Consider the following 12057-nt stretch of genomic DNA (forward strand, 5'->3'; position numbering starts at 1 on the left):
ATGCTCTTATCATCTCTTGTCTGGACTACTGTAACATCCTCCTCTCTGGTATTCCACTAACCCGACTCTCTCCTCTACAATCTATTATGAATGCTGCAGCTAGACTCATCCATCCTTCCCAATGCAAAATTAAGCTCCTGTGCTTTGGCCCCCCAGCCTCTCTCTCCGCTCCGCTGACCTACTAATGACTTCCTCACTCATAACCTCATCACACGCACGGATACAAGACTTCTCTAAAGCTGCCCCAACTCTCTGGAATGGTCTTCCTCATCCTATTCCTCATCCTGTTCAATTAAAAGAGCACTCAAAACAATTTTTTTCAAACTTGCCTACCTATCTTCTTCAGTCTTTTGAAACCATCACTACGTCCCACCACTACATATCTCCCATCCTATTGTGTGTAAATTCCACCACCTACTAGATTGTAAGCTCTTCGAGGCAGGGTCCTCTCCTCCTGTATCACGTTATGTAATAGTCTGTCATTTGCAACCCCTATTTAATGTACAGTGCTGCCTAATATGTTGGAGCTATATAAATCCTGTTTTATATTATTATTATAAATAATAATATTAATAATAATAATACTAATATAATATTAATATTCTGTCCAGTTTGGCTGTCATAAGCTAATTTCCCTCAAGATGGCAGTATTGCTCTAATAAACTCCTGGCTGCTGGTATATGTACAATATAACATGTATACAATATCGAACTCTGAACACCCCTAGTGGCCAGGCCTGGGAATACAGAACAGCCTCCTGAATAAATAAAATATTTGACTATTTAGGGTCCAGAGCTAATACACAGCGAAAAGAAATATTACAAAGGTTACTATTTTTTCTAAAAATTTTTATATAAAAACAGGATTTTCTTAGTATCGTATATTTATTATGCCTGTGGTAAACTAAATGTTCCCAAGATGGCACATTTAAAGTAGCACCAACTTAGCCCTGAAGAATTTTTCTATATTCTATATAAAATTACTAAAACAATGTAAAATGTAACAAAGAGGCACTTGTATAATAAAAAAAATATGGTTATATTTGTTATTCACTGAAGCCAAAACCCAGTGCGCAATTATCCCACCTGTTAAGACTGTAATAATTTTCTCACACACTCTGGCACTTCTGACAACTTTTGGACATTTGTGGCAATGTTTAGCCAGTAAACGGTTTGCATGGGAGGGGGCTTAGAGGAGTCAAAAGGCTCTTTATAGTTCATCACTTCAGTCCCTTGGTTGGTATTCTGTACGGCTGGATTTTATTTTATCCGTAATTTATTATTAATTTTTATAAAAAAAAATTTCCTTGACGCAAGGGTTGAAATTGTGAAGAGTCTCATTGTTTAAGTGAATATAGGACACCATTGTTTCTCAATACAGTTCTGGATTTCATTATTGATTTTGGTCTTTTTTTATGTGCAGAGAGGATACAAATGCTCCATGGCCAAGCCGCACCAACATCCGTGCCAGCTCCATCTGTATCGCAGCTGGATAATGGCCCCACCACTGCATCCATCCCTGCATCCAGGATTTAAACATTTTAAGCTAGGTGAATCAGTGTATCTACTCCCAAGACAAAAATTGTCATTGTCAGGACTGAAAATGAGAGACACAAAAAAACAAAACAATGAGTATTTTTGTTGTTGGTTGATTCAATTAAGTTCTAATATGATTTGAGAAACCTTATGCATGCTCCACAGAATCAGATTCTCTAATGCTGTTGAAATAAAGTCTAACCACCCATATCTACCCTACTTTAAACTGTTATATGGCAGCAGATAGATAAAGTAAACCCCCCTTTCGTGGGAGAACTATCTAATAGAGGACATCAATGGGCTTGAATCCATTCTTAAAGTGAGATGTTGGAAAGTTACAAAAAGAACAGGAGGAGTCCACTACACTTCAGTTGACTTCACTTAAGTCCATTCAAGTCCACTTCACTTAGGTCCACTTAACTCCTTGAATTGTGCTGAGCTGGTATATATTGATATATATATATATATATATATATATATATATATATAATTCCGGTGAGGATAAATCTAATATTCAGAGTGAGTGTCCAGAGAGTCTTAAACTAGCTCTAAATACTAATTAGGATATCAGGTAACTAATAGAAGTATTTATTCAGTGTTTGCTAATGTAAACTACTTCCTCCGCACTGACACAAAGCAAGAAACCAGGACAACGCGGGACCATATAGAAGACAACTCCAGAGGGATGGAGGGGTCAGCTGAAATGAGTCCAAGTGACTTTTTTTTGTTTTTACTTTAGTTCAACTTTAATTTTTATCCCACTAGCTACAATAATGGTCTAAAGCTGGTTTCAAAAAATCTCTAATTTCAAAGTGAATTATAGTAAGCCAGCAGCTCTGAATATTTCTATGCCCCAGCAAATGGTCCAATCCATGCAACTTGTTTCCCATTTGTTTGGGAATCACATAGTTTGCAGTATCTGGGTATTCAGATCCCCAGTAAGATAACGGAATTCTATGACAAAAACTATGTGCCTCTGCTGAAGACAATTAGGAACAATTTACAAAGCTGGAGAGGCAAACCCTTTTCTTGGTTTGGTAGGATGGCCTTAGTGAAGATGAACATGCTTCCCTGCCTCCCCTGTACATTTTTAGAACAGTTCCAATCAAAGTACCTGTATCCTTCTTTAACAAATTAAAAGCTTTACTTACCAATTTGTTGTGGTTAGGACGGCCACCAAGGATACGTTACTCTATCGTTACTAAAGAAAAATTGCGGTGGGGCATGGGATTTCCCAGTTTATTACAATACTACCAAATGGTGGGTATGGCCAGAATCCTGGACTGGAATTGTCATGCTGATAACAAGGATTGGGTGCAGTTAGAGAATGCAATAAGTGAGATGATATTGTGCTCTGCTCCTTGGTTAGAGCCACACTGTTTACTGATAACTGTTAGATCTCACCCCACAGTAGGAGCCACCCTAGTGATTTTTTAAAAAAATTACATTTTTACTGTAAGAAAAATGTGGCAACTACACCAGGTCTTCCTACCCTGTTGGTTGGAAATTCTGATTTTTAACCAGTTCTAGACAGCAATTTTTTATGGGGGTGGACGTTGGACTCACAAGCAAAAAATGAGAATTTTCTCAGAAATGGGAAATTACTGGATAGGTCGAAACTGCAAGGCTTAGTTGGAGACGGCCAGTAGTTTCCATGGTGGGTATATTTGAAAAGCAAGGACTATAATATTGCTTTGGACATTAAGTCTAAACTACCAACGAAGCCCACAAGATTTGAACAATATTGTCTGGAGGGAACTCAACTCTCGCATACAACTTCCCTCATGTAATTGTACAATCTGTACCAGACGGCTCCCAAAAATTTAAACAAAAATGTGAAAAGGAACTAGACATTCAATTATCTGATGATCAGTGGGAGAGAGCCTGTCTTGTGGCTAATAAATGCTCTATCAGTACTAGATTGCAGGAGAATGTGTAAAAAAAAACTTACCCATTGGTACTTGACACCTAACAAAATCCATAAAGTTGCCCCTCAGAAGCCTGATTTTTGCTGGCGATGTGGGTCAGATGTGGGCACAATGGCAAATATTTGGTGGGCGTGCCCAAGGATTCAAGACTTTTGGAAGGAGGTTGTGATATTTAGCCGACTCATTACAGGTTTCTAATTACCTTTGAGAACAGAGGTGTGTCTTCTACACCTACATAAGATGTCCGTGAAGAAGTACAACAAATCATCGACGCTTCACCCACTGAATGCAGCACACAGTGTTATTCCATTGTTCTAGAATACACAGGAAATCCCCATAGTGAGGTTGTGGCTGAGCAAAGTAAACTCAGTATATTTGATGAAAGGCAAGGGCTATTAGTTTGGACACTGTTGTCAAATTTTCTGTAACATGGGTGGCATGGATTGTTTTTAAAGTACCGCCATGTATCAGACCATGTTTTCACAGTAACCACACCAAGTCCTTTTTTTCAAGGAAAACAAAAGGCTACTTACCTATACTGGTTCATGTTTATAATGTTTGACATATTTTCATTATTGTTGTTTCTCAGTTTCACAGACATATGTCTTTGAACATGAAAATAATATTTGAATTTACTACTCTGGGGATTATTTTATGAAGTGCTCATATGGATATATGTGATACTGTTTTCCTTTTTCCTGTGAACCACTGGATAGTTACCTATAAGAGTTTATGTTTATAATGTACACTGTTTTTTCATTGTCATTGTTTTCTTACCTGCACAGTCATCTGCCTTAAATATTAGAAGTGGAGATAATATTTGTGTATTTATTATTTAGGTGAACATATTCTGAAGTGCTCATATGGTTATATGCTTTTTATACTGCTTTTTATTTTCTCTGGGAACTGATACTGCTTTTTATTTTCTCTGTGAACTATTTTGTATTATTATGTTTAGTTTATATCAAGTAAATGCATTCCTTATTCATTAAAGGTATATTACTGTTAATTTTCTAGAAAGCACACACAGACTAAAGTCTGTTTACTGCCAACATACTGCAAACGCTTTAAAGACTTGCATATTGTGTGAGAATAAGATATACTACAGATCTGATCATTGTGGTAGCTATGCAGTTTGCTTGTTCTTGTAGTATGATCTTTGGTTCAACCAGGCCCAGAACAGGAGAGATACATTGCACTTTTGTGGAACTGAACTCATTGATGGGTGGTGAGATTCCTCCATAATCAGCTGGCATGCAAAGGATATTTGCTGATTATGGCACAGACTTACCCAAGTGCAGCCATGGGAACGGAGCAAAGCGCAATATTCCCCGGCAACTCCACAACAGACTTCTGTGGATGGAAGTCAATTGGATGGCCACTGATGATATAACAGGAGTTGAGTTGGAATTACATTATCTCTAGTTGCTGGCATTGTATGTGGCACTGCATCACATGGATCCAAGCTCCATACTAAACAGCACTGTATAGTGTAGAGCTAAAACACCAGACATTAGGTTATTTTTTTGATATTTGCACTTAAACATTTGTTCAGTATAGTTGGCAACCAGTAGATGACGCTGTGTCCTTGTTTAAAGTATTACAAACAGCTTGTCTGTTATATAGTTCTAATCCGTTAAACCAGAGACAAATGCAGTTTCAGGACATGCCACTAGGTGTCAACTGAGTATAAACCAAGATTTTTTATTCAATGGCATTTTGAGTGCCAAAATTTTGGTTTACACTGTAGTACAGTGGTCAACTTTTCTGACAGCAGGGCCCCGTAACAAAGTATAACATTTTGCCTCAGCCCGGTATATGTACAGCTTATACTACTCTGCTATTCTCAGCAGCTCGGCCTCCTGTCAGGACACTGGCTGAGAATAGCGCAGTAGTGTAAGAGTGCTGGGGTGCTGTCAGGTAACAGAGCTGCTTGGAATGGCAGAGAAGTGTAAGCCGTACATACATTGCTCTGCCATTCTCATCACCTCCTGTGTAAGCAGTGTGAGGATAGCGGCCCGCACTCCTGCTGTCACAGTCACCAGCTTTAGAGTAGTGTAAGGAGGGCCGCCAGCACTACCGCTGCCTGCAATTCTGCCTCCTGTCTTTTGCAGCAACCAACTCACCCGCCATGACACCGATTCATGGCCCAGGGGTTGGGGACCACTGATCTAGAATATATAGTATTTTACAGTACATATGTGAACCAAGAATATCTGTTTTCATGCAAATGATTTCTATAAAGAATGTAGGTGTATATCATATGGTATTCTTGTTTAAGCTATTTGGATTTAGGTACAGATATCTCTTTTTTTTCATCCTAAACATGTATTGCAATATATGTAATCCAAAAGTAATTCTCTTTGTAATATTCAATTTTATTTTCAGTATTGGTGTAAAATCAATTCCAAAGAAAAAAACGTCAAAAAGAAAAATCTAAAGTTGAAAGAACTTTAATGTGTCTGATTATACAATGATTAAAAGCAGGAGCATTCTGTTAAGAGATACATATTTTAAATAATTATGAAACTTTGACAGATAGGACTCCAGAAACATTTTCTAAACTCAAAGAACTTTAATGCAATGGCGAACAATTATCCTGTCACAAATAATCTAAATTCTGATTGGCTACCTACGGTTATAACACATGCTGAAAATTCCTTTTTAATAAATAGGACAAAGTGTTCTCATTAAATTTACGAAAAAGTAAACCTATGCCCAGATCATGCATACCTAAGTATTTTTGCATTCTAAACAATGCAAAAAAATTATTTTAAAACAAACTCTCAATTATCTCTGTATCTGTAAGTGGTGTAATTTGCAACTTTCACAATACAGTTCAGTTTTTGAAAAGATTTAGAAATAACATTTTTTTAATACAGAGCAGATCTTGGCAAGCTGTCAGGTATCCAATGTAACAAACAGCATGTGTTGTCAGAAAGTTGTCAGAAAGGACTAAAACTGAATTTTAGTGGCTGTATTTATAAAACAGGGAATCAGATGTTCCCTGAAACATTCCTTCATGGGAATCTTCCAGATCCATGTATTTTAATAGCAGTAATTATTCCTACCAGGGAAAGTTTGAGGAAATATCAGATTCACTGTTTTATAAATGTCATTTTTATCTTTGAAAATGAATAACATTAAAAACAGCTAGTGAGGCCATGGATTGCTAATTATTACTTGGGATTAAGTTTATGTAAATAGGGTAATGTTCATATTCTGGACACAGGTACACTTGAAGACCACAACATGTGTTTTTGTGTAGCAAATATGCAAAACTGAGAGAAAGAAAAAACACTTTCCCTAGAGTTGGTGCCATACCAATATGTATACTTATTCTCTAATAAAGCCATGTAGTGTGGGACTGAAATGGTGTCTATTAAGGAATATATATATATATATATATATATATATATATATATATAGATCTGTGTGTGTGTGTGTGTTAACATTCTAACATGTTTGTGTAATTTATTTTTTAACACTGAACTGTAAAATTCAGGTCTGATCAGTGGACAGGTCAGAGGTGTACAGGTCATGTAACAAAAATCCAGCCACTGACATTAGGTGACCCACCTAGTTCAGCTGCTGGTACTGGGGAAGCATTTTTATGTCTTAGTGGGTGGAGTATAGACTGCAGATTTAAAATGAGCTGTATAAAATCTGATTTATGTACAGGCACCAGTGAGGAAGGCAGGGATGGGGATGACTGTTGGGAATAGAGTCTGGTATTGTCAAAGATGAGTGAATCAATTGAGTGATGGAATATCTTCATTGTTCCAGTGAAATATTCACCCTTCTTACCACCACCAGGAGGAAGGTTCAGACAGAGTGAAAGAAAATTTGGCACATCCAATTTCCTGATTCTTGTGGCTCAGGATACCAGTTACTCTGTAGTTGCCCTCGGCAAGCCACGATGGCAGATTAAAGCTGGGGATCTTAAAATTGGTGGTGGGGAGACTGTAGGAGCCCTGCAAAAAAAAAGAAAAAGAGAATCAATGAAAGAAAGAACAAGGGCGTTACTAGTGTATTTTATTATTATCTTTATTTATATAGCGCCAACCCTACCATAGTCATATGTCATCAGCACATATTTTTTGTTTGAGGGGAAGCAAATTAAACCTAACTGCATGTTTTTTGGAATGTGAGAGGAACCACACAAACACAGGGAGAACATATAAACTCCTTGCACATTGTGTCCTGGCCCAGATTTGAACCTGTGACCTAGTTTTGCAAAGGTGAGTGCTAGCCACTGTCGCAACTGTGCCACCCATACTATATAATTCAAGTTCTTTAAAGAGTACCTGTGCCTAGTCTAAGGGCTATTCACACATCCTTAACAAGCGATGAATGAGTTTTAAACGATCCAATCACTGTGCAAACAAAGAAAGACAGTTTATACTTTGTTACTGAATGAGTTTGGCAGATCCCATTCACTGATGTACCTTCTCTCCTCGGCCAATCACAGATTGCCTTGTATTTTCTGATTGAGGGAGAAGTACAAATGACAGGGTGTTTTAGTGAATGCGGGATGTGTACAGCTTTTTTGGATTGTTTGGAATATGTCACTGCGTTAAAATGTATAGTATTTCCCAGCAAAACAATACAGCTACCTGCAAACTTTGAGATTCAAACCTGGGAGCTAGCACTGCAAAGGTCAGAGTGCTAACCTCTGAGCGACCTACCTGAACACTGTGCATACAGAAAGGGCATTTAGGATTTGTAGTTCTGGCAGTGTGCCTATATCAGTTAGAACTTCAGCTACCCCCACAAGACCCAGTAACATACATAGGTAGCTTGTCAATGTAAGAATAAGAACATGCAGAGGTGTTCTCCTAGTAGACTTAGCTGAAAACAGTACATTGCATTTCATGATCAACTTATACTTGCATTCCACATAATACAATGCCAACACCAACTTTCACTGTAATATATGTTACAATTATAAGTCATATACATCCAGAGGTGATTACTGTCATTTATGAGTGATTATCTAAATCAATAAAATAATAGTGGGTTGCAGGTAACCCTGCCAAATCTTTTGGGTATAAGCTACAGACGGGGTGCCCACACTTTATTGGCTTGCGAGCTACTTTTAAAATAACCAAGTCGAAATGATCTACCAACAGCGGTATTTGGACTTAATAACTCCTGTGCGTGGTAGAGTTTAATCTGAAAGGCAGGGCTCCGCGATCTAATTGCATTGCCTTTACGATCTACCGGTAGATCACGATCCACCTGTTGGGCACCCCTGAGCTGCAGGATTTATATCTACATATTTACCCACAAGGCTTAGAATATACATTACTAACACAAAAATACTTACAGCCCTGAATGGACAGTGGCAGGGAAGTCCATAGGTCTTGAGGGGTCCTGGGCACTGCTGTCCTGGCTTAAAGAAGGCATCCAGCAGATCACAGACGTCATCATAGGTACAGCTACCGAAATGATCAATGCAAGGGGCAGTCAGCCATTCTCCAAACAGCTCCTTCTCAGCAGAGATTTTGATCTGTTTTTTTAGGAAGTGAAAAACTAATGTCTGACTTAAAATCACAGTGTGAGAAGAAATGCCCATCCTTTTCAAATATTGCATGTGTCTAGCGTTTTTTTTTTTAAGATGGGCATCTCAATAAAAGATACTTTTTATCAGCATTCTACCCACACAGTGGATTTGCATAGTTTGATATTATTATGATTAGTAATTTCCATAGCACTTTCTCTGCAGTGTTGGAAAAAGTAAGGTATTACAATAAAAAACATTATGTGGAACAGAATTTAAAATGAAATATTTGCTATGATATCTGCTGTATTATTATATGGTATTTGCTAAATGATTTGCTATGTTATTTGGAACATGAAAATTGGTAACTGTGTATAAAAAAGCAGCAACAAAAAAAAATCTGTCTTTTGTCTGGAATTCCACCAGAAAAATAACAGTGCAATTCCAAGTATGTGAGGGTGCCTAAGTACTCTTGTATGTATGTCTGCATTGTATCATCCATGGGCAAGTAAGATTTATCGATGCCAGTACTATGCTGATCACTTTTCTCCCTGCTGGAGGCTTTGAGGAAGCAAAATCCTATGTCTACCAAGATGGTCTACACAGATACACAGTGCAGAACAATGGAGGGTTAGTACATGGGGAAAGATCAGCTGCATGGAGATCATAGGTAATATTGGCTACAAGTTTTCTGCCAACTGATCTCTTCTTTGTACAGCATCTAGGGCTCATTTCCTCTTTGAAAACATAATTTCTGTAAAGCACCTAGGCTATCTATAGACACAATGAGATAGTGGTCAAATTATCTGACTATTGTACAATCTCTTTGTGGAAACGTCATGAACAATACTGATCATTTCTGTACAATGTATATGTTTGTGTCTTGAGCAAACACATTAGGATCATGGTGATGTAGCAGGAAGCCTGGCTAAATGTACTCCAGGTTCCATTGGCACCAAGACCATAGAGCAGGAAAGCACTGAATTCACCCACCAAACCAGATAGTGCCACTACGGCTGCAACATTTAGATAGGTAGTATGGCTTTTTTTCCTAACTGTAACAGTAAAATAAAGAAAAAAAGATTGTACTGTATCTAAAAAAATGTAAGACTATGCAGCACATATATAACAAAAATTCTGATTGCACAGTTGCAATGACTGTTATATATAGCATTAAAAAGAATTGTAACATCTACATTGTTATTCAGCTACATCTTTTGGGTCAAGTCTTTTTTTTATTATACAAACTGTTCTGCATAGATTTATTGTGCTGGGTTGTTCAGGATGATACATTACCTGAAGAGGAGAGCTTAGTGGGACTTCAGTGTTCAATACCACAGAGACGGTCACCTCTCCAGGGATGGATACAGGGTCAGGGCTAATAGACAGACTTTTGATTGTGCCCGGAAGCTTTCCTGAATCGCAGTTCTCCCAGGTGATACTTTTCACTTGCTGTGGGAAGGGCAGATTTAATTAATTTTATATTTTTTATTTTGAAGCTAAGGAAACAACATACCTTATAATTAACTTAATGCTGTAGTCTAGGTCTAAATACATGATGCTAAAAAGAAACCTCTCTAGGTGAAGAATCAAGTTGACCAGTACATAGCAATCCAGGCTCCTACACATACCGGGTCATATACCTAATCCATGACAACTTGTGCCAAACATCTATCTTAGCAGCTCATTGGCTCCTTATGATGCTTCTCTCTTCTTCACTCTAAACTCTGTTGTACAGGGACTGCAAAAGGCTATCAGATTGCATTCAGAAACCCACACTGTATTTTGAAAATACTATTAACATGATTTCCTAAATACAGAGCGGCAATCATTTGTGTTTATATCTGCCTGGAGATCAGATTTAAAGCAGGATTAAAAAAAAATATAGACTTAAATAAATATTAGCTCTCCCAAACTTGAAAGCAAAGCTCTGGTTGCTTCAGTAAATACAAAAGTTACTGCCACAGCACAGTACAGCTCCATTCTGGCATCTCTAGATTTCAGAACTGAGGCTCTCATTCATAGCTGCATCAGAATAAAACATTGGTGCAGTTAGAAATGAAAGCCCCAGTTCACACATCCAAAGTGTACTGTAGTGGATGCTGTACTGTGTTGCAGTATTTTAAAAATAAACTACAGAAACCTGAACATTCCCTGGTAATATATGCACAAACCAAACCAAGTGATCATTTATACAATTCTGCTTTAACCACACTGGCTTTTCAGAATCACACATTAAAAAATTTAGGTGGGATGAAAAGTTTAGCACTTCAAGCACCCAAATAGGATACAACTTAGCAGGTAAGAGGAACAGATTTGGTTAAAAAAAGAACATTACCTTTAAATGAGGAACATTTGGGAGCTATAGATTCTGTATAAGTCTGAACTGTGCAATGCAAAATATGCTTAGCTAGAAAATAATGAGCCCCAGCCGCCCATCACCGCTTACCGTAGCAAGATTCCAGCTCCTCCATTTATAAGCATTAGTGAAATGTGCAAGAGCTGCAAAAGCAACCAGAAAACAGAGAGCAAGCTTTGCCATAGTTACTGCACTAAGGAGGAGTCCAGTCAAAGGTAACCAGCACAAAGAATTCAGCTCAGAATGTCCACTGAGGATTCATCCAGCCTACATTCACTTCTCCTTATAAATACATCCACCATCAAATAGGTACATACTGCAATCACTGCATATCAGTAGATAAAAGCAGAGCAGCTAGGAAAGAATCCAAGAAAAACACTAGGATTACAATCTCACAATCCAAATTAATTTCCTTATCATCTTTCTCCATAAACATGACCAGCCAATATTATGTTATTTCTGGCCAGCCCCCGTACTATTAGATTTTTTTATTCTATTTAATGATATCTGCATGTAAATTGTGGACTATGCTGCCCTCTACTGCTGAAAAACGGAACTGTAGAGAACTGGAACTGCAGATAATATTATTGTCTATCAGTTTTTTTTCCCCATTTGTATTCAGTTTGGAAAGATTTCCCTTTATTTCCTGTCATAACCAGGGGTGTACTCATAAAAAAGAAGAGGGGGCACAGTACTAACCATGGCGAGCGCATCATTGTTATGGAAACGTGC

The 12057-nt window shown here is 37.8% G+C and overlaps 1 protein-coding gene across 1 annotated transcript; it reads right to left on the reverse strand.

Annotated features, from left to right (window-relative positions):
• Nucleotides 1-5900: 5900 nt before the first annotated feature.
• LOC140323446 (ganglioside GM2 activator-like) lies at nt 5901-11605 on the reverse strand. The gene is made up of 4 exons (XM_072400499.1): nt 11416-11605; nt 10263-10418; nt 8793-8975; nt 5901-7437 (listed from the first exon to the last, which is right to left on the reverse strand). Exons 1-4 carry the CDS (start codon nt 11506-11508, stop codon nt 7267-7269), a joined length of 603 nt encoding a protein of 200 aa, XP_072256600.1. The 5' UTR covers nt 11509-11605; the 3' UTR covers nt 5901-7266.
• Between the last annotated feature and the right edge of the window lie 452 nt (nt 11606-12057).

This window comes from Pyxicephalus adspersus, chromosome 2 (genome assembly GCF_032062135.1).
Source record: "Pyxicephalus adspersus chromosome 2, UCB_Pads_2.0, whole genome shotgun sequence".
NCBI classification, from domain to species: Eukaryota; Metazoa; Chordata; class Amphibia; order Anura; family Pyxicephalidae; genus Pyxicephalus; species Pyxicephalus adspersus.

What these genes read in the sequence shown, in the direction of transcription:
- LOC140323446 (XM_072400499.1), bottom strand. Translation starts at nt 11,508, where the DNA reads ATGGCAAAGCTTGCTCTCTGTTTTCTGGTTGCTTTTGCAGCTCTTGCA. An exon ending in GGAGCTGGAATCTTGCTACG is followed by an intron (nt 10,419 to 11,415) that starts GTAAGCGGTGAT and finishes CCCTTCCCACAG; the next exon opens with CAAGTGAAAAGTATCACCTG. An exon ending in GCCACTGTCCATTCAGGGCT is followed by an intron (nt 7,438 to 8,792) that starts GTAAGTATTTTT and finishes TTTTTTTTGCAG; the next exon opens with GGCTCCTACAGTCTCCCCAC.